The sequence below is a fragment of the Pundamilia nyererei genome, unplaced genomic scaffold (assembly GCF_000239375.1).
Source record: "Pundamilia nyererei isolate P.nyererei 1_Seehausen unplaced genomic scaffold, PunNye1.0 scaffold00034, whole genome shotgun sequence".
NCBI lineage: Eukaryota > Metazoa > Chordata > Actinopteri > Cichliformes > Cichlidae > Pundamilia > Pundamilia nyererei.
The window spans coordinates 2,421,751-2,445,381 of record NW_005187435.1 but is presented as its reverse complement, the minus strand read 5'-3'; the positions used below and the strand labels follow the sequence as shown (position 1 = coordinate 2,445,381).

Below are 23,631 nucleotides of genomic sequence, written 5' to 3'. Positions count from 1 at the left end.
CTATCTATCTATCTATCTATCTATCTATCTATCTATCTATCTATCTATCTATCTATCTATCTTTTCATATGCACTTCATACGTTAAAGAAAATATTAATTTTGTAGTTATTGGTAAAAAGAGCTGAAAGAATTAGCACTAGAAACTTACATTTTTGATCTGAAATTCAACAAGAAAGTACGACAGTCATAACTCAACCTCCACCACAGCGTGCGTGCAGTCTCACCACGCGTCCTCCCTGCCTGTGATGCCCATCATTGGCTGCAAACAGGACCAACCTCCTTCATTAGCGCCACGCCTACTACTTATTGCGTCAGAAACAATTTGTATATGAACATTAAACCGGCTCATGTGCCTAAGAGCTGTTTTCATAATCGTGACAGCGGCACTACTCCAGCATCAAAAGACACTTAGGATTCATCTTGGAAAACTTTACCCAGCACCGAAGCTGTAAATTAAAGCTGCTGAAGCTCGTAAGTTACAAAAGAAGCAGGAGGCAAATAACGGGAGCGGGTCTCCAGCCACAGCTTCCCCGGCTTTTTTCTTTTTATATCACAGAAAGACCTCTGAGTAATTTCTTCATAGGAAAGAAAGCAAAAAGAACTGGACTGAAGTTTGAGGTCATTTCCGCGGAACAAAAACTTTTGGGGATGACTGATTTGTGAACGAAACCCACCGGGACACCCCCAGGAAGTTGTTCCATCGTATTCAGCTCCGACAAAAGAAAAGCCGAAACAAAGAAGAAGAAGAAATAGAAGAGGAAAAAGAAGAAATAACTCCCTGCACTGCCATGGATCAAGGAAAGGTAATTACACTTCACTGGTTCACTCCTTGTCAAACCTGTCCGGTCTGTGTTAGCTTCGTTCAGTCCGTGTACGAGAGCTTCAGCGCTAACAGGGCGCCTCTCCTAAATGTGGCGTCCGCGAGAATGCAGCTAATATTTACATTCTGGGGTGAACCGGGTGACCTGCTATACTGCTACAAGTCACCGTTTTAAGTGCATTTTCATGTTTCTATTGGGTTATTTGCGCACAACCTTAGTTATGGTCTATTATGTTATTACTATGATATTAATTAGGGGCTTTTAAGGGTTCTCGCGCTCTGTTGTGCGTCACGTTGCTCTTGTGGTAGTCATCGCCATGCGGCATTTTGGGGCATTCAGGGTCCAGCCCAGTTTCTGTGACACTTTTGAGCCAACATAAACAACCAAATTAATAATAATAATAATAATAATAATATAATACTACTTGTGTGTGTGTATATGTGTGTGTGTGTGTGTGTGTGTGTGTGTGTGTGTGTTAGGGCCTAAAATATTTGTGCCAAGAGGTGTCATTTGAAATATGGTATTTTATCTGAATGAAGCTTTTTAACTTTTGCAACTCCCTCACTTTGTCACTTTGTAAATGCAAAAAAGCATAAATGGAAGATCATACTCTCCTTACACTCTTTTATTGTGTCTTTCTGTCCCAATAACTACAAGACAATTATACACTTGTAAAAGAGCTGATAAAAAAAATCGTGCTTCTGGTAATTTTCCTTTAGTGGAAGGTCAAAAGCTCCCCGGGTTGTGTCAGTTTTTGTATATGGAGGAAAAACCCCAATCCACGTAACACTATACTGCAAAATGTTCCAACGGGAACAAAGAAAAAAGCATTCCAAAGTAAAGGCTTGGCAGTGTCTTACACCCCAGGAAACAACTTTGTTTTACTACAAATATCAATATCATGATATTGTTCCTGAACTTAAAGTCAAAGTTGATTAATATTTAATATAAAGTATTTCTTTAGGTACCTGCACAAAATGTGGATTATGATTCAGTATTTGATGCCATAATTTTAATAGGGGATTTTTTATGATTGAATTCTTCCTTGAAACAAGATGAGAGGCACTGCCATGTGTCAGCCTTCCATACGTGTGTGTGCAGTTGTGATGCACTATTTGTCACTGCAGTCTGTAGCTTAGGGAGTCTATTCCTGTAAAAAGCCTACTTGAAATACATATATACACATACATGGACATTATACATTAAAATGTTTACAGCAGAAAAAGTGATAGCAAAATAATCTCAAAGCAAAAAATAATTCATGTCAACATGCCATGTGCTCTAGGTCTTGAATCAATTTAGCCGTTGCTACTTGAGGCTATCTCCAAAAAGTTGATTCTGTTCATCTGGACGTAGCGTTTTGTGGAAGAAACGTTTCGTCACTCATCCAAGTTACATCTTCAGTCTCAGCTGAATGCAGGTTTCCCCAATCTTATAAACAGTACATTTGCATAATGATTGAAACCAGTCCACTGAAGGAACAATGGGCTGGGAGGTCACTTAAGTCACTTGGATGAGTGACGAAACGTTTCTCCCACAAAACGCTACGTCCAGATGAACAGCATCAACTTTTTGGAGATTTACTTTCCTGGATGATTGAGAATGCATCAAGATACTTGAGGCTATAATAATAATAATAACGATATTAATGTTATAAAAATAAAAATCTAACATGTAATATAAAGTCAAACAACAACTGTGTAATCAACAATCCTGTCAGCTGAATATTACATATAATTTACACATTATTATTCATGTATCCAGATGTGTGAATTATTTTCTCTCACTAATTATCATGCTGTTGTACAGTTTCATTTTTTACAACCTGTCAAATTTTAAAAAGTGCCTCAAATAAATGTTATTGTGTAGGTATCAAGTCATTGCTTTTTGGATAAAAAGGACCAAATATGCAAGATCCGTTCTCAGACAGTCATATGCTGATTTCAGACTTGCTCCATCTTCAGTTTACACTGATTAAAAGCAAAAAACTAACAAGCACATTTTGGGTACTTTTGCTCAACTTGTCCAGATTGGTGACATGAGTGATGAAATCTAACTATTGTCAGTATCTACTAATTGCCTAATCAATTATCAGCTCATGTTTTTGGATTTCAGACTGGTGATTAGACAATCTAAAGGTATCACTCAGTTTTCGTTATAGACTGTGATGCTCATTGTTCAGGAAGTAAGCCGGACTTATCTGCCGCCTGATAACCTTGTCTCTGTCCTCGTGTGGCTTTTTGGTCACCATTTGCATGCAACACAGTGAGGCACGTAGGCAAAGGACTTCACTCTTCTTCCCCCTCCTACTTTCTCATTGATATAAGCCCATTTAAACCCAGTGGAGCTGCACCAGGGCAGCTCAGTCTGACATGGTGGTCAGAAAATGTTTCCTTAGCTGTTTGTTCATATCTTCATGCTTTTTTTCCACTGCTTGCTTCGTGCTATTGTGGCCTATCAGCTGGATGGGTTGCAGTTGACATGATGGGAAAAGTTCTCACTGTTCCCACTTTCCACTGTGACATGAACACATCAGATTTCCAGAGAGAGTGCGAGCTCACCAAGGGAATACACAGTTGCCAACTCCAGGGTTGTGAAGCTTGGAGCTTTCTCCTCACAGACGCTTTTCACGTCATCTTTGCGATTTGTTACTTCCAGCACTGTAGTTGTGCACATGTGGGCTTATCGATAGCTCGTGCTCAGGATTTTCATGCCTGGCTTAGCATTGCGTTGGACTGTTTACAGAAATAACCAACTGTAGAAAGAGTTATAAGTACTAAGTGTGGTCCTGTTGATTTCGCACATTGGACTTTGTCATTGATTGTGAATTTGTGGTTTGTAGTTCCAACTTACACAACTTCATTTTATTTTATCTCCTTTTTTAAAATCTTGATTCAGTTTTACTCTTATCTTAAATCAAATTTTGGTTAAGCCGGCAACTAAAGCACATGAAATATGTTGGTTTTCCTGCCATCGTCATCATCTAGAGAAAAAAATCCTGAATGACAGGTTTGTTTTGAACTGAAAAGTCTCCCCAGCCTTTTTATTTCTCTCTACAAAGAATGCAATGCTGTTTGGGAACAAGTATATGGCTGCTCTGGTTTAAATGAGAGGCCCTTTAAAATGTCAAATTCCTGACAGCCTTAACATAACAGCAGGTATTTTGATTGGGAATCCAGTGCCAAAAAACAGCCTCACATTGTACAGACTTAATTGCACTCGATTGATTCCTCTACGTCCTCAGCCTTTCAGGCAATACCCAGTTCCTGCTGTCTTTAATACAGTCCAGTAGATTAACTTTCATCTGCGTGACTACTTCTCTTCAGTATGTCTTATAATGTAACTGTCAGCCATGTATTAATGGGGCATAATGAGGCTTTACTGTAAAACTAGGGATTAAGAGATCCAGGGGGGGTTTAATTGAGATGAACAGGGAAGCAGGAGTTCATGTTTAATTCACTTCATTAGTGCTCACTGTACTGCATCACTCCCACCTCTGGTCACTCTGCAAATTACTGTTGAAATACAGTGTACCTTTGGGTTTCTTTTGACATCATTTTTCCACTGGGATCAGCTCTATTTAACAAATCAGATCTGACCAAGGGCATTACTTTGATGTCTGACCTTTAATTGTCTGGTGTCACCTCTGACTGTCCAGCAGAAACAGCACAAACTGTCTGTTGTATTCATTTATTTATGCAGGTTAAAAAGATATAGGACTACATTATGCAGTATTTACTGCCCAGAAATACACTTTTATTTCTTTGTCTAAGAATTATATCATTAATACCCATCCAGCATCAATATTTGTGTATTTATTGTAATTACTATTCTACCTATTTGCTTATTCCTTCTTTTAAATATACTGATGCTGACAATGATGCTTAGTCTTTGGAACATGTGAACAGTTATTTAAACTTTGACTCGTGTCTCCTGGTGTTTATTTTGCATTTAACAGCTGACATCCAACTTAAGATGATATAGTAAATAAAGGACCACATACACATTATTAGTGTACAGCTTTCAATGGTGAGACTAACATTCCCAAGCATAGAGCACAGCTATAAATACATTTTTATCTGATCTCACTTGAGCTTGGCAGAAATTTCATTGGTACTGGTAGATAAGGCATTAACGGGCACTCTTGAAATGTTGTTTACTTTAAGTGTATACAGCATTTCGAGGTAAACAATTTCTTTAAGGATGACAGTAAAGGGTCACAGGACAAACATGTAGGTGACTAATATCTCACATGACAACAACTGTAACAGAAACAACAACAGTAGAGTATACTCCATATTAGGATCTGCTAAGCTAAACTGTCATTATTGCAGTATTTATGTCATGTGTTATTAATTGCATAACATGCATAGAATGAAACTACTTTGGAGTTTACATACCATAATAAATACAGTGCAAGCATCTGTGTCTGCTATAGTGTCTGGGCTGTGAGGTCCAGATTATAATGTCAAGGGTGTATTTTTACTTTTTCTCCTTATAAGAAGCATGGAATTTATTTGGAAACAGTGCTCACAGAGCACGATGTGCTGTTTCAGTCAGGTGACTTTAGGAGGAGGGCACATATTGGGTTCCCTACAGCAGTGTAAGCTGAGACTGCAGCGGTGACCTGGAGTGGTGGAGGGACGTGATGGTAGGTGTGTAAACCAAACCATGACTCTAGCACGTACTGACGAGAGAGAAACCTCTTGGAGTGTGGCTGTGATGAGTTACAGATTCAGCAGTGTACAAAACACCTTATTGAGTTTTGGCAGGGAGTAAAATGTTACAACTGCCTAGATGGACTTTTTTCTGATGGCCCCGTTTTTAAAAAAAATGCTCAGGGCTTCAGACTTCTGTTGGGTTTTTTTTAAGTGAAATTATCTCCTCATATTCGGCACACACATACCTGCTTCTGAAGAAATTCCGTCTGATTTGAGTTTACACTTCTGCATATTTACACTTCTACATATAAAAGGGAAATGTACTTTTAGTTCAGTATCTTGTAACTAGGTCAATAAGAAACGATGCACTATTTAAAAAATAGTGTGATATGTTTATAAATTATAAATAATTGCTTCTGCAGACTTGCTTGTATCTGTAAAAGGTCTTCTTCTTTAGCACTATATAGAACTGGTTAGTATTATTTTTATAGTTGTTGCAGCTACAATAGCTGTAAACAGTTACCTCGTTGCTTCAGTGGTTTTTGCAGCACTGTTGGATTTCCTGTTGACACTATTTTGTGGCCAAACCCTAGATTTTCTTTAAATATTTATTTTATCACAACGCCCTGCGGTTTCAAAGTTTTACGTCACCCTCATGTCAGCTGGTTTTGTTTATCAGAGCTCAAGTTTCCTTTTCCTCCTTTGGCTTTTTGTGTTTAAGCAGATTAGATGCTTAACTGAACAAAAAGACACTATATTGTTTAAAAATAGTTGTAGGAAGTGAGGATTCAATGTCATGATTCATGTCTGTTGAATTTCAACTTTTTAGAAGGTTCTGGATGTTGTTGTTGTTGTGTGGTTGCATAGATCCTAATTTGGGGAACAAATCATTATGTCTTTTAGACGTTTATACAGTGAAAGTGCCTAAAGGTTTTCTAGGGGCTAAGAAAAGGAGCAGCATGGTTGAATGGGAGCTGCTAATGTGCTAATATTTGCTCAAATCCACATTTTGTGCTTTTCCATTTCCGCAGTTTGTTTTAATAATTCTTTATGAGCTCTGATGTCTGTCTGTTTACACTCAGGAAGAGCAGCAAGCTAAGGGCTGCTAAGCAACCAGGGCTACCATAAACACGGCCATGACTCGGCAGGTTTTTCCTCACTGCACATGCATTTGGCTGCTTTACTTTGTCCATGCAAAGAGAGAACATTTGCATATATCTAGACCATATTTAAGGGTGTGGGAGGAGGAAAGTAATGATACTTTGACCCCAGGATCCATGTTTTGTGTTTTCTTTGTAAGATTCCTTCTTTTTATACTTTCGAAAGAAAAAAAAAAAAGATTTATAAGCATTTAATGGCATACTTGTAAACTCAAAACTTTTTCATCTATATCTGAAAAGTGCATGTTAAGTTCTGTCTGTCTTCTGTTAATGTCACAGACACAGTATTATCTTTTCTACATTTTCTTTTACAGTTCTTTGGAATTGCTTTTGAATATTTGTGGTAGCACCGCCCCAGAGTGTGAATTCCTGTAATTAGAGCGACTGTTAAACGCTGTGGTATGCAGCAGAGCAGGGCAATATGACCAAAAATATTTATCACGATATACATTTGAAAATTTGCAATAATGATATAACTGACAATATAATTGACACTAGACAAAATACTTTACAACTCCTCAACTTTATTAGTGCAAAAAACCCCATCAATGTATTTTCACTTAAACAAGCAGCTGTTTTTTTTATGTGCATTAAAGTTATATATAAAAATGTAACAGTGCAAATGCAAATTCCTTGCTGACAGTTTAACCAAAAGGCATTTCCAGTGGAAATTGGCCGACATATCCTCAGCATAACCATGTAGAATATCCACAAAACTTAAAAAGAGGTTATACACACACAATACGGTAATATTATGTTGAAGTTGGAGAGCTGAAGCAAGAGCAGAGGAGCCATCACCACTGAGGTTCTAAACATAGAGTAGAGTTGTTTCGGATGTGACTTCATTGTTTCCTCTTTGAGAAAGTCATCCATTATACTGCTCTTCTCGTTCCTATGTGCAAGTGATCTCACCTATAAGAGATTTAACTGAAACTTGCATCAGTCATTTTGGGCTAAGCCAATTAATCAGTTTTATTGAACAAATACCTACTTTTTAATTTCCAGCATGATAAAATGATGTCAAGTATATGTTTGGATAAAAATGGCTGGCTTGCACAGAAACACCTATAAGCTGAAGGTAAAGATGTTACAGAGAAGTTTTCAATTTCACTTGGACACATGCTGCTCTCCCTACTTTTTTGTTGCAGCTCTACATTTTTTTGCAGATAATTGCAGCTGTTCCCAAAAGGGGACATAAACAAGCTCAAAGCATGACTTTCCCCAAAGGGGCCAGTCAAGATTTAGCTGTTTAGAGTAAAAAACAGCTGGTAGGTCACTGAATTGCCTCTTGTCTTTTTTGTAGCTGTAACTGAGAGACATCAGTCATGATTGTTCTGATCATTTGCCCACAGTGTTGAAAAGAGCGTGTATATCTATGTTTATACACACATGTATGAACCTAGTGACCCTCTCTAGACATGCTCCCGAGAAGAGCTGCTATTGGCTCAGAGGCGTAGGCTGGTCTGTAAATGACTTCAGCCAAGCCCTCATTTTTTTCTTTTCTTCTTTGCTTTGAGCAGAGCTTAAGTTACCACCTCTCAAAACACACACAGACTTTTTTCTTCTTCCTGCTCTGGAGGAGCATAAAAAACAGTTTTAGATGTAACCAAGCTGCCTACAACACAAAGAATACCTGTGTTTAAATACCTGCAGCATTACAGAGCTGATTACAGGCGCAGTCCTTTCAAATCCTTTATGAGGAATGTTTTGTTTTTTTTAAAAAGAAACCTGTTGGGCTGTTTTCTTGTTTTTTTTTCTTTTTTGTTCCTTTAAAAATGTTCGTCATTGGAAAATATTGTGAAATTAGGCTGGAATAACTACTGAAAGCTTCTTTTACCAATCTGTTTTGATTTTATGACCCACAAAGATGCTAAGATGCAAAAAAGCCAAAAAAAGAGCTCATTAAGTAATCACAAACTTCTGCAACTTCATTTGTCAATTTGATAAATATTTCTATATCAAAAAGATTTAATTCAGGAGAACTATTCTCTGCTTTTCAAGTCAAGTATCTTTGCATAAGTGACAGTTAAACATTATCAATGTTATACTCAATCTTGGTGCCATCTTTCTCTTCATCCCCCTTTTAAACCAAATTTTCTCTGATCTTGATGCATGCTCAGTCATTCAAGTAAGGAAATTCCAGGAAGTCGATTCGGTTGACTGAAAATGTCTTTTCTTCTGAAAATGTCTTTTCAGAAGAAAAGACATTTCGTAACTCATCAGTCACTTGAATGAGTGAGTAAACATTCCTTCCTCTCACAACGTCTAGATGAACAGAATCAACTTTCTAGGAAACAATATCTACTTGGTGGCAGGATATGATCACCTAAGTTGTAAGCAGATTATCTCTGGTCACCTGCTGTTTAAACCTAAGCTTTTGCAAGCGGAAAGAGAAGAACGACTTTAAGGAAGGGGATTATTAATCAGAGAGGATTATTTAAACAGTGAGTGTAAGAATAATGTATGAATGAGCAGACAGGCAGGCCATGTGAGGTTACACTTATACCAGCCAAGAGAAATACAAGGCTTCAGCAGGCTGAAGTTAAATGAAATTGGGCAGCTATGATATCAAACCAAAAACATAGGCTTATCAGAAGAATCTCAGTTCTGAGGCATTTCGCTCAACAACACAAATCAATGGAACCAATCAGCCTTGTGTTAGCAGTTCAGGTGACTGATGGCGCAATCATGAGGAAATCTTTTCTTGGCAACTCTTGGGCCCCTATTCATTCACCTTTAAATGCCACAGCTTATCTGAGTGTTGTTGGTTATGTGCTTTCCTTTTTGGCCATAATTGACAGTCTTCTGATGGCCACCACCAGAGTGATAAGAATAGAAGTAATCTGAAATGTTAGTCACGAAACCACGATTGATTTTCGGTCACCAGATCGGAATGTTGTAGAACATCACTGCGATGTGGACAATGGCACATTATTATGGTTTCCTCATAAAAGTTCTTGGTAAGAGCAATGTGAAATGTATTTCAAATTTTCTACCTGATTAGCTTTGAAAATTCGCTGGCCGTGAAATTAGGAACAAATGTCATTCTGCACTGCTCCATGTTAAAGACTTTAACAACCTTTAGACAACGTGATTTTTCACCTCCTTTTTACCTCATGTTTGTTCATTTTACGAGCTTGACTTCTTAGACTTGAATGGCCATTGGAAACTTTTTCTGCTGGTGTTTCAAGGTGGAGTTGAGATTATTAAAAAATGTAATAGCTAAGCGAAGGAGAGATCCTTGATTTGTGTCATCTCTTAATCAGTTCAGTGGGTTTGAATATAAAAATACTTCAAACTAAAACTAGGTTTCTTCAGGATACTCAAGTTAAAACAATGCCACTTTGAGGTGACATCTACTCTCATAAAGGTCAGATCCTTTGTTGCCAAAATACAAGGAAGGTATCTGTTATGAATCACTGTACCAAAGGATTTGGCACGAATCACGCGGGGTAGGAAAAAAAAAACATTAATCATCAACAAGATGACTGGTTTTAAGGAAATGAAGGATTGGAATAGTAAGCAACACTGGATTTAATCGAAGTTTAATCTTGAGTATGTGAAGCCTTTTGAGATAAATAAGAAAATGCAATGTTAAGGTATACAGTTTAACCGATGTTTTCAGAAAACTAGCACTCAGAGGTGGTCATATGCACAGTTAGCTGACGCAGAAATGATAAAAGGGGTCAGTGTTGGTTAGGGCTGCCACAAACGATTATTTTGATAGTCGACTAGTCACCGATTATTTTTGCGATTAGTCGACTAATCAGATCATGCATCCATTGGACGTACAACGTACAGCTTATTGCACCAGCAGCATCTGCTCTTATATAACTATCATTAGCTTACAGCTTTAAGTGTTTAAGGTATGTGCTAACTAAAAATAAAGACAAGATGATAGTTTATTAAATTTTAATGAAATTTGCAGATTGTTTCTGTGGAGTTTAATAAACTCCTTGCTATCTAAAATATAACAGGACACCGGAGTATATTCTCGAGCATCTGATAATCAGCTGTCTGCTTGATGTTTATTCAGCTGTTTAAAAACTATAACTTTAATCTCAGCCAACTGATTTAATCAGGAACAAATAAAATACAACAAAAAAAGCCGAACAATAACATTTTTAAGTTATCTAAGTGACTTATATATCATGTTTAACCTGAGTAGCGAAAGACGGCAGTGGGTTTGAAAACGATTTGCCGGGAGTCTGGTGTTCTCACGGGCTCTAGTGAGCCTTGCCCCTGGCTAGCTATCAAGCTAGTGGGTAACAGACGTCTCTGAAAACGTCGGAGCGCTTCCGAAAATATGTGGTGTCTTGATAAACTGAGCAGATATTTGAGGTTTACACAGCTACATTCTCGCCTGAAAAAATGCTAAACGTTTATTTTGTGACCCAGAAAGAATAATAAGAGTAGTATTAAAACTAACTAGCTGCTGCCATTGTTGGAAACTGAGCTGGGCTGCGCTATGAATTCTGGGACACAGCTTCTTCTTCTTCGGGGTTTAACGGCAGCTGGCATCCTTGTACATGCAGTGCTGCCATCTTCTGTTTCAGTCCGTTATTACACTCTTAAATCCTACTATGCGTCTTTTGTGATCTTACAAAGCTTCAAACGACGCGTCGACTATTAAATCAGTCGTCGACGATTTTGATAGTCGACGTAATCGTGACTAGTCGACTAATCGTGGCAGCCCTAGTGTTGGTGGACAGTAGCTCGAGGCATTTGCTTCCCTGTCTGCGAACTGGAAACTGAGAGCGACATACCATGCACTGGTTTGTTAACTTCTTGGTATTCTTCTAATCTACTGGGCTCGGGTGAGATCAAGCTAAAAATGAACTCTGTAATAACAGGAATAAGAGCACAGACAATAAGATCAGTAGACCTGAGTCTGACCTGGACGTTTTTCACAAGGCAGCTTTACTCAGAAATCTGGAAAGCTTTTGAAAGGACAAACCTATGACCCCCCCTCAGACCTAAAAATATTTGTATGATCCATTATTCATCTCAGTCTGTTAATAATGTCTTCAACAGACATAGTTACAGCTCGACGGTGGATTTCTCTTTTTTCTCTGTTTGTCTGTTTGGAATGAACATCTTTTATGCTCCATATTCACAGTTTTATGTACTGTAGCAGTATATTAAGTGTCTTTAAAATATTTCAGGAAATCTTAACAGTGTGTTCATTAAACATTATAATAACTACATCAGGGTGGAAAATGTACTTGTCATCAATTCCATTCTTGGTCAGTAAACTGAGATCTGTGGGATTTTCTGTGCCAGCTCATGGACACATGGCAAAATGTGATTAACTGGTCAGACTGGTATCTTTACTGACAATATTTTCCCTGTTCTCTTTCAGCAAATAACGCTTCCATTGTTGATGAGTGTTGGAACTGCGGTGATTGGCTCCCTGCAGTTTGGCTACAACACAGGTGTTATCAACGCCCCCCAGGAGGTGAGCTGTAAACTGTCTTATTACAAAAAGCTAAAGGAGAGTGAGGCATGAACAAGAGGCTGTTGTCATAAAGGTTCAAATTGAAAGTTTTTGGTTTCAACAGGTGTTCGTTTAGTGTTTCTTGTCATATCAGACGAAGGAACACAAAGTACAGCCTTCAGAATAACCATAAAATAACCAGGGTTTCCAAAAAACTTCCAGAATCTCCGGGTCTGCAAAAATCAGTCAAGCCAATCAAGTGCTTTCCAGCTATCCAACTTTGTTCCACAGTTGGCTGTTAATTCACTCGCTGCCTTGAAGAACATCGCAGAAAAGGGAGGGTGTAGGTTAAGAGGTGAGGTAATAATAGCTGAATTTAGGCCTAATGGGTCCAAGGACATCTGGATCAACAGAGAGCAACAGAGAGTGTCTATGCCCAAACATGGACCTCTTTTGACCTGAAGCCAGCTGGCAAATGCTTGAGAATGAAATTTAGAAATTAAATTTAGGAGGCAGACAGTGACTTATCCCTGTAACAAAAAGAAGATCACAAAAACAATGTTCCAAAGCCCCCCAGAAGACTAAGTCAGACAGTCGATTTATTAACAGGAAGGTACAGCAAAGACATTCATTTCCTAAGGAATGCCTGTGTCGCATTGCGTGTGAGAACTACTGTCAGCTCAGTTTGCGTTGGTCTGAACACACCCTATGGCTACTCAGACTACTCTCTGCAGGTAATAGGTGTGTCTCCAGACAGGCTAGAGCTCCACTCCTTTTATGTTATCTTTGACCCACACAGAGGTACTAGGAAGGAGGCCCAGACAGACCCTCCTAAACTGAGCTGTTCTCTGTTATGCTCAACCTTGATATGAAGGACCCTTTTCAATTAGAGAAGCTTTCAGTCCACTAAATTCCTTTAATATTAATAAAAGTGTGACGTGAAGTAAAACTAAGAGTCTGATTATCATATTAGGTTATCATGATATTAATGTGGTCTAAAATATGTAAAAGAAAAATAATTAAAGCGCATAAACTATAAAATGTGTTAAATCGTCACAACTAAGAAGCTGGGTGAAGGATTTTAGCTGAAAATTTGCCTGAGTTCATCTTCTGTTGATTGACTCTGACAGACGCAAGCTTGTCCTTATTTGCTAAAAAGTGATCTAGACCTGCACAGTCTTATGTTATTTTCAAGAATAAAACGTCACAAATTGTTGCTAATAGTATTCAAATCTTTCTATACACTATTAGCAACACGTGTTCATCATCATATAATCACCTACAGCGTGTCACCTAAAGCCTTGTACTGTGTTGGAGTGTCTATGATTAGATACGCCTTTTCAAGGGCCTTGTTCAGGCTGTCCTGTGCTCCAGCCATTGAATATTTGCCTGATCAACACTTGAATGTAGGCTCATTGGATGTATTGCAGGAGGGAGGGTGCTTCACTTTTCTTTAAAGATTTCTCCTTTTGAAACAATATAACTATGTAGTTCACATCTATTTTAGTGCTTTTTAATTAGAAAGGTCTTAAAACAAGAGAAACTATATTATTGTTGCCTTTTTCAGTATTTTGCTGAATACATTGCTTACCTTGACAGCCTGGTACCCAACCAGTTTCATCACCAAGGTTGAAGGCCAGTCAGCATGAATAGACAGTTTTCACAATGTGTACTTTAGGCCAGCTGGTGGTTTGGATTGTGTTGCCTATTGAGATTAGAGAACAAGAACCAATTATGTAACTTTTCAAGGGCCACCTTGTAATTTGTCGCTAACAAGTTAAAGTTAGTGAGAGTTTTAAAGTAACCATTAAAAGATGGCAGTGGAAAAACATGTATAAGATGTTGTTTGTAGAGTTGAAAACACTGTTTCATTACTTAAACCTGGAGTTTGCTTTTAGTTTTGCAGAGCTCTTTCTTTGGTTTTTCAGATCAAACTGTTAATGCAGGCAGTGATGAAGCTTCAAAAACCCACAGAAAAACTACACGGTCCAGCACAAATTTCAAAACAAAGTTAGTTGACAGTTGTTTGAGCATTTAGGAGCCTAATGAGCCAGATGCTTTCCTTTAGGAGTTGGTAGAGATCAAATCGGGAGCCTTGCAACTTAATTTAAGATTCGCCTGTGCCCAGGATGTGCCTTTCACTCTTCAGCTCGTACCTAGTTCATACCAGTTTACCTCTGGTTTTTATTTCTGTTCCACAGGTTTTGCGTTTTAGTGTCTGTAGCTTTAAAAGCAGATAGACTGGCCACGCCCCCTTTTAGGGAACAGTACCTTCCCTGATGGTGTCATGGTGTCCTATTTCATGGACCAGTGAAATAGGAGAGCTAATAAAGCTGGTAATACAAACACAACCGTGCTTGAAACAGAACTGGAATACAACGTTTCAGAGTAACACGGAATTTTACAAAAGCAGCAGTTTATTAAGATATTCGTTTATTAATCCAAGGATAAAGGAAAAAAAGTTATACTGTGTTGGTCTTTGACTTGCGAATGTAATGAAAAAACCAAAAAGAGATGGCTTTGCATAGTACATCTCCTTTTAAGACAGTGAATAAGGTCTTACCTTAAAATGTCTTACTACCAAATGAGAGATTGTGTTGCTCTGTAATTCTGAATGCATAAGTAAACAACTGTGTGCAACCAGCTTCATATGAACTTAAAAGCTGATGGAGATCATGTGTAAATACATACTTTTCTCCTCACACTTTTGCTCTTTTCCATCAGCTTTGCTAAACTACAGCACTTAAGTAAAGTACTTATTTATATTCGATCTCTGCTTGCATAAACTCTGTGAACGTGTTCTTTTTAAAGGGCAGACGTGATGGGATGAAGGCCAGAGAGACAGTACAGTATATGATACCATACATACTTATCACCAACAAGGTCTTGTGAGTGTAAGTTGATAGTGGATGTGACCCAGGCTCCGTGTTAACAGTGTCAGCGTGTCATTTTATATGTATCCCTCCACTACAGAAAAGCCCTTGACAAGCCAAAGCCTCCTATTCATAACTGCTAATAAGGACATCTCAGAGTTTTGTTTTTTTTTTCCACATGCCGTCACTGATCTCTAGTACATAACGATCTCCGGGACTAGATTAACTGCAGAGTGCCTCAAAAAATGTGCTGCACGAGCTCAAAGGCACATGATCCAGAAGATCCAGACTTAGATTTTGGTTGCAGTAGAACTATACTGGTGAAGTCATTTACGGGGCGTTGTGGACTGGGTAGTGACCTTCTTGAATCATGCCAGAGGTGTCAGCGTGACTCACAGAAACAGAAGCAGGCATTGCTTTTTAAGCACCGTCACCCGCACTCCTGGGTGTGTTTGTCAACAAAGTTGTCTGGGATGTGGTGACACAGTGAAGGGAGGGGATGTGAAACCTGACACCCGAGTCTAATAAACTTCCTGGTGGCCAGGAAATGCTGGTGATTATACAGTGCTGCCATCAGCTGGCTGTGAAGTGGCATTTCAGCTATGTGGCAGGGTTCAGAAGAGGAAAATCTCAAACGTGTGATCTGATGCAGACATGGAATGATCACATTACAACTATGACAACAGTGGGACTTGTGGATGTGTTAAATGATTCTGTATGATAGATTTTATCCTGTTTATAATCCTTGGAAACAAAAGTAACAATGAAATGTGTCTTTCTTAGGTTATTGAGAACTTCATCAATCAAACGTGGTATCAGCGTTACAATGAGCCCATTCCCAAAACCTCCCTGACAGCTGTGTGGTCCATCGCTGTTTCTGTCTTCTCTGTCGGTGGCATCTTTGGTTCATTCTCAGTAGGACTCTTTGTTAACCGCTTGGGAAGGTAAACAACACACTGAGTCACTGCTAGTATTAAACAGCATGTTAATCCTTTGCTGAGAGCCTGCCTGCATTTAATTTGTCTAAATTGTATCTTGTTCTTTGATGTCTACAGGAGGAACTCTATGCTCATGGCCAATATTCTGGCTTTTATCTCGGCCGTTCTGATGGGTTTTTCAAAGATGGCAAAGTCGTGGGAAATGCTCATCGTTGGCCGTTTTGTGGTTGGGCTGTACTGTGGCCTCTCCACAGGTTTCGTGCCCATGTATGTGGGTGAAATTTCCCCAACAGCCCTACGAGGAGCCCTAGGCACGCTACACCAGCTGGGCATTGTCATTGGAATCCTCATTGCACAGGTTGGTGAATATGTATTTGTGGCATTCGTTGTCTTGTGATATGTCTTATCCTGTGATAAATTGTTTCTACTGGTGGTTGCTGGGAGCTATTCAGGTGGTTCATTAGTGTCTGTGTGGGTTTTAGATATTTGGATTGGAAGTGATCATGGGAAACGAGAACTTGTGGCCTCTCCTCCTGGCTTTCCTCTTCATCCCTGCTGTGATACAGTGTGTCCTGCTGCCTCTCTGCCCAGAGAGCCCCCGATTCCTGCTCATCAACAAGAACGAAGAGAACAAGGCCAAATGCGGTGAGCACATACATACAAGTCATACAAGCCGGCATATATGTAAACATAAGTTCATTTTAAATCATCTGTTCTTTTTTTTCTTACATGTTTCAGTGCTGAAGAAGCTCCGGGGCACCACTGATGTGAGTGCTGACATGCAGGAAATGAAGGAGGAGAGCCGGCAGATGATGAGGGAGAAGAAGGTGACCATCCTGGAGCTTTTCCGCTCGCCCCTCTACCGTCAGCCCCTGCTCATTGCTGTCATGCTGCAGCTCTCCCAGCAGCTGTCTGGTATTAACGCTGTAAGTTTCAAGACCTACATGTCATTCAGATTATTCCCTCCAAAGACTGCCACTGAAATTGTGAAGTTGATATCAGGAGGTGATATCCTGAACCAACCTACATGTCAACTTGTTTGTTTTTAGGTTTTCTACTACTCCACTAGTATCTTTGCGAAAGCTGGAGTTGAGCAGCCCGTTTATGCGACCATTGGAGCCGGTGTGGTTAATACAGCTTTCACTGTGGTGTCGGTGAGTACAGCAGTACACAAAATAGCATTATAGGTGTCAAAAACATCAGATTGTGTTCTACCAAAGCACAATTCAAAAATTATTCTGGTCCCTTGTAATCAGATTTGTGATACAAAGCATGTATATGGTACACTGACCTTTCTCCTCATTTCTTTGTGTTTGTAGCTGTTTGTCGTAGAACGAGCAGGACGCAGGTCTTTGCACCTACTGGGGCTGCTGGGAATGGCTGGATCAGCCATCCTCATGACTATTGCTATGGCTCTGCTGGTAGGTGTATTCCTGACAAAGGCACACTTCAGTGTCACCTGATTTATGACTTTGACGTGCAACTTTCAAAAACTTTCCTCTTGTATTTTTGCAGGAGCAACTCAAATGGATGTCTTACATAAGCATTGTAGCCATTTTTGCCTTCGTGGCATTCTTTGAGATCGGGCCGGGTCCCATCCCTTGGTTCATCGTGGCAGAGTTGTTCTCACAGGGACCCAGGCCTTCAGCCATTGCTGTTGCTGGTTTTTCCAACTGGACTGCAAACTTTATAGTGGGAATGGGCTTCCAGTATGGTGCGGTGAGTAAAAGCACATAACTATCACAAAAACATAGGCTCTTGCATTTGTTACTGACTTAATTTATTGGACCGGTTGTGTCAAATAGTAAAGCTGAACTAGGTTCTTCTTTATGATGACTTCCTCATTTTATACCCAGAGTCTGTCACTGTAAATGAAACACATACTTTGTAGCCAGATTTGAGATATGAGTTGAGCCCTTTTTAAGCAAAACATTTCATTCGTTCTACAGACAGTCACAGTTAAACCCAACATTTAGCTTTATGGTTATTAGGATTTTTATGCTTGAAATTTGTGTGTAGACTTATATAACTGTATGTAATTATACATGTATATTGTATATTGAGGTAGGATCAAATGAGTTTACCTTTAAGTCTGTGTTTGTAGCAACTCCTCCTTTGTTTCGTTATTATTAAAGTGTATTTTGTTGATATTTTAGTCACGTTCAAATTCAATCAATCAGTGCTTATGTATGATACTGAGTTCAAGATACAAAACAGAATTGTGAAAGATGAATTGCTTCCAAGTACTAAGAAATAAGTTGATCAATCTAATATCTTTTGTTTTGCTTCTTGTGTCTCTTCGCAGAGCGCGTGCGGTCCCTACGTCTTTGTCATTTTCACTGTGCTACTGGTCATATTCTTCATCTTCACTTACTTCAAAGTGCCAGAGACCAAGGGCCGGACATTTGATGATATCGCGGCCGGCTTCCGTCAGACTGCTGCCATGGCAGAGAAGCACACACCGGAGGAGCTCAACAGCCTGGGAGCCGATTCGCAGCTCTGAGCGTCTGGGACTGAACTTTCCAACAAAATCTTTCTCAGATCAGCAGCAAAGGAGAAGAGTCTGCTGACTAGAAGTAGACGGATACTCTAATAGTATATTCTTCACACTGTCACCACATTTCAGGTGTCCTCACCACCAAACAGAACAGACCTGTGTGATTCGCTCTGCCACGACGTCTTCTGCTGCTGCTTTCATGTCACACATAGAAACGAGAACTCGATGGGCACCGCGTCGCCTGGCAGAAAATATACAGATGAGAGATTAGATGGTGGGGAAGGTTTTAATATTTTTAAAGATATTTTTACAGAAGGAAAAGCCGAGTCTGCAATCAACTGGCCTCTTTTAACATCTTTTTTCCCCCTCACTAAATATTTTACTGATATGTGCTGTTCTGTCACCTGTTACAGTGATTTGTTTGCGACTATCTGGTTAAAGAGCGCTGTAGCTTAAGTTCACTGTGCAAAAAATGTCTTTTTTAAATGATCATACTGTATTGCTGTGTTACTGTACACTCTGGCACTGTTGATGCTGTACAACTTGACTATGTCACTCCACCAGATGGGGCACTGCCCTTAGAAAAAAGTCCCAACACTCTGCTGAAAAGTAATAAGTTATTTATGTGTCTTTTACCGAGAACGTTACTGCATACAAAAACTGTGATATTTGGGTGTGAGGTGATGAGAATGTTAATTTTTGCATGATGAAATTTAAATTAGCAACAACTCTTCACAAATTATACATATATATAACTACTACTCTTTTTACTCTTTGTTGGTAGAAAACTATAGAACAATGTATTTTTTGTACAATATTTTTGCTCATGAGGAAATGATATCTAGATAAATATGCAAAAAGAACCAAAATTTATTCTCCATTCCTGTATTTATTTATCTTTTTACACCATTCCTTTTTCACAGTTCAAATGAAGAAATTGGAAATAGGGAACAGTATCTGCACAGATCACTACCAGAGAGCTAAACTTGGCAGTAATGTTGAATACATAAATCATCCATCCATGACACAAGTGCCCACTCGCAATCAGCAGCCACAAAACCAAAAGTCTGCCCCACAAAACCCAGAAAATGTGTCCGTTTAAGTGCCTGTCTAATACAACCATCAGTCTTTCAGCCTTATCACTTTGGTACAGCTTCAGGTTAGACTAACCTGATCCAGACAGAGAGCTTCTTCTCTCTCGGTGTAGGATCTTCTCTCTCTGTATCTTTGTGGTGAGATTACCTCCTGAGCTAACATAGTCTGGTGAATTGGCTTCAGAGCTGTCATGCATTCGAGTGTTACATGCTGTTATTCAGTGACAAACAAACGTTTTTTCATAAAAACAAAAAGAAAGAAAAAGAAAAAATGTGGCCTAAAATGAATGTCTGTCTTTCGTTGTTCAAAAACCGCTTTCATCTTTCTTGGGTCAAACATTCAGAACAACTTCATTATGGTCTGTGTTTCTGCTTTTATTTCTGAATTCTGCAGTATTGAGTAGCTCAAACTCTCTTTTGGTCATCTATTTTACTTAACTTACCTGTGCAGCTTAGGTAAATTCCCAAGTTGCTGTCAATTACTGCTGAATCATATGTTTAAATGCATAATTAGAGGAGAATTACCCGTTAGCAGCACTTTATTATTCACATTTATATTATACCTGATTTTACATCATATATATCAGGCATAATGAGATTCTTTCAACATATTTCTGACAGGGTGGAGTCTGTGTTACTAAAAGCAGACTGAAGTACTGCTGATGGACTGCTCAATGTTATGTGAATGGAAAGAATTGCTGTTGTACCATTTGTTTATATTCATTACAGTTTTTGTGTACTCACCTAGAAAACCTGTGTGTAAATATGATAATATTCATTGGTAGATGAGAACACTGATCCAACTCAAACACAGTAGTCAAAATCCTGAAAATCATTCCATAAATCGTTGTCAGTTGTTGTATATAGTAGCTCTTTAAAGCACACATTTGCCTTTTCATTCACATAGAAAGCATTCACTTTATTCACTGTGTGCCTTTGTGTTGCTTTCACACATCTTCAGCAATAAAATCATGTAAAGGCACCAGCAGATGCACTTCCCCACGCAAACAGATGCCTATTGCAAGTATAAAAACTGTATTTTATGTACATAGTCACATATCTGCTTGGGCATTGAATTTTTTTATGTGGCCTTTCAAAAATCTTGTGGCTCAGGTTGGTGGACTGAAAACACGGGATGTTGTAAATATCACTCAGTTAACCTTCACCCACTCCTACTGTCTGAAATCTTTACCTTTTAAAAGACCTTTTGATAGTTAAATTATTAGTACTGTAGTGATGAACATTGTTTTGCACCTAGATATCTTTTACTGTATCTGTATTATTTTGATTTGATGGCTGAATATACTGTTGTGGCCTCATGATACTATCATACTTTTCCAGAATTTACATGTTAGGATTATTTTCATTAGTGGTTGCATTTTAGAGCACAGAGCATAATGTAATTTTTGTAATAGTGATGGTGTTGGAATGCTACTTTTGTTGGAGAAATATAAATTGTGGTGGTTGGTGCAGTGAGTAGTTTAATGGATGAAATAGTGTTGGCTTAATAAAAGAAATCACAAGTATTAATTTGAAGTTTTTTCTCTCAATTTTTAGCTCTTTTTTGACTTAACCAGGCAGCAACCTCAGTGGCTGAAAAATGAGGCAGAGATACCAAAAACTGGAGTTCCTCTAGTGGCCACTTGAGGCTTGTTCATTTCCCATAAACCCCCCAACTTTACCCAAACCCTGCCCCTTGGTTACACAGGAAAGTTACTTGTTTGGTTATTTGATTTACTTGTTTGTTGGCCTGAGTCTCATCGTTTCTCTCTACAGTGAGATCAATGAAAAGGATATGAGCTGCTGCTAAGTGCCATGGCTAACCTCAAAATGGATGCAATTACATTTGTGATTACCTGCGACATGCCTGACTTCACTCATTTCTTCTAGCCATCTGTAAAGAGCGAGAGAACCACTTCATCATTTAGTGCCTTTCAGAGACATCTCTTATTTCACCTTTATCAGATATAGTTTCTCTCCAGGACTGCAGTCACACACCCACAAACATTAAAATGTGATAATTATCAATCATCTTTGACCTTTAACATTTAAACTGTCAGCAAAAAGAACTTGAGAACAAATAATGCATTTTGAAATCCTGGTTTGTTCCTGTGAATGTTTTCTACAATTCTCAAGGTCACTCACAGTCCAATACGGATGATCTGATATCCTCGTGTTGGTGTTGTTCCCAAACCATCATGAAAATGTTGTTCCAGGTTCAACATTGCAAGTGACCAATCACATTGTTGTGACGTTATTCTTTTGCGCGCCAAGCCATTCGTGCATTTATGAAATTCCAATGTTGCAAGGACAATATCAATTCTGCTTACTGTTTATTAAAGGGTTACGGTTAGGGTTAGGGTCAGGGTCCGTTGATCGGCGGACAGATGCGGTTTCACGCAGCTTTAGTACAGTTTTTTGTTTTACGCTGGTTTTTCCCGAAGTCGCAAAAGTATGACGTCTGATTGGTCACTTGCAATGTTGATCCTGGAACAACATTTAGTATGATGATCTGGGAACAACACCAACACGAGGATATCAGATCAACCGTCAAATACAGACTAATGAGATACAGGAGAGGCCTTGGAAAATATATAAGTATTTGAATATTTTTGATCATGCCCTGGCACATGGGCATTCATTGCCTATCAGGCAGCCAGGCAGCCTGACCTTCAAGGTGGAACAAAGCACAGGGGCCCTCAGTCCACGGGACTCTCGGTGCAACTTCGATATCTACCTCCCTTGTTATTATGAATATAAATCCCTCACACTCCTTGATGGATTAGATCAGCCAGTTCACAGACATGTTTGCGGGTAAATAAAACTATGACATTGCTTCTTGTCCTGCTGTTATTGATTACAGCGAGAGGGAAGAAGGGAGGGTAGGAAAATCCTCAGAGGTTAGAAGATGTTCTGCACACAGGGTTAGCAAATTTACACTTTTCCTCAGATCAGAATTGTGCATGCAAATTTGTTAGCAGCCTCTGTGTTTAATGATCTTCTTTGTTCCCTAATCCACTGTATTTATTCATATTTATATCCTTTATATGTCTTAATCTATTGTAAAACCTGCTCTCACAGTGAGACAGAAACAGATGGTTGGAAATTTAAGCTCAGCTCATATCTTTACAAAACATTATTGTGGCTTTAACTACCGAGGTGAATCCAGGTAAAAACTAAAGCTTGAAAAAAAAAACTATAATAAAACCCAAACTGTAGTTTTGAATCAGCAGCATGTGGCTTATGTAACCAAACCGCAAATCAATAACAGGCAGCAGATGGTTTATAACTTATCTCCAAAAGCTATAAACTCACATACGTGAGATGAATCACTAGGATTTAACTGATTATGAAAATGAGACACAAAGGAAATTGATACATGGATAGTGAGAGAAATGCGGAATTGGTGTTGACTTAAAGTCGACCCAACAGGAGTACTACAAGACAATCAGATCAGCTGTGGAGCTACCATTAGAGGCATGGGTGGTGTCTCTGTAGGCCAACAGCGCCAAACTCTCTGTGATCTCACCGCATCAGTAGTCCTAAAAGGTTTCTAAATGGTGCCTGGTGCTGTTTTAAAATGAATAAAAGCTTGGCTGTGAGCAGAATGGGATCATCAGCAAACCTAGAAAGTCAACAAGAACCATGTTGTGTCGATTTGGCTTTAAATAAGATATTTGACCCTTGGCTGCTCTGAGGCAAACTGCTCAGCAGCCAATACTAACACAGTGGTGCTTTCAGAGGAGAATGGACATCAAACAGGTGGATCTGGACAAGGAGATATACAGCTCTTCCCCGGAGAAATAAATGTCAGGGTGAGAGACAGCTGAGAGAGTGTATGAAGAGAGGTTTTAACGACACACAACAATCCAGATGCAGTATGACCGATTAGCTTGCAGGATCGAAGTAGGATGTTTTTGTATGGAGCTTCTTCCTAGACTTTTTCTTGTATTTGTTTCAGTGTTGATGGTATACTTGCACGTAAACCACTACATTGGACACTCCATAGCAAATTCATAAGTCAAAATTTATGTTGTCCACCTAAGTGGACATGTAAAAAAAACTCTTTGAAAAGTACATGTTTAAAAAAAATGAAGTTCAAAAATCTTTTTTTCATGCCTAAAGATGAATAAAAATACTTAAGAAAAA

The 23,631-nt window shown here is 38.9% G+C and overlaps 1 protein-coding gene across 1 annotated transcript; it reads left to right on the top strand.

Moving 5' to 3' along the window:
- Positions 1–324: 324 nt before the first annotated feature.
- slc2a1b (solute carrier family 2 member 1b) lies at positions 325–21,012 on the top strand. Its single transcript, XM_005729736.1, has 10 exons — positions 325–804; positions 12,006–12,101; positions 15,737–15,897; positions 16,009–16,249; positions 16,374–16,536; positions 16,630–16,817; positions 16,941–17,045; positions 17,211–17,312; positions 17,407–17,610; positions 18,197–21,012. The coding sequence occupies exons 1-10, from the start codon at positions 790–792 to the stop codon at positions 18,392–18,394; spliced, it is 1,473 nt and encodes a 490-aa protein (XP_005729793.1). The 5' UTR covers positions 325–789; the 3' UTR covers positions 18,395–21,012.
- Positions 21,013–23,631: the final 2,619 nt, after the last annotated feature.

Excerpts from the sequence above, each read along its gene's own strand:
- slc2a1b (XM_005729736.1), top strand. Across the intron at positions 16,250-16,373 it reads TTGGAATCCTCATTGCACAG|ATATTTGGATTGGAAGTGAT; the intron begins GTTGGTGAATAT and ends TGTGGGTTTTAG. Across the intron at positions 17,046-17,210 it reads CAGCTTTCACTGTGGTGTCG|CTGTTTGTCGTAGAACGAGC; the intron begins GTGAGTACAGCA and ends TTGTGTTTGTAG.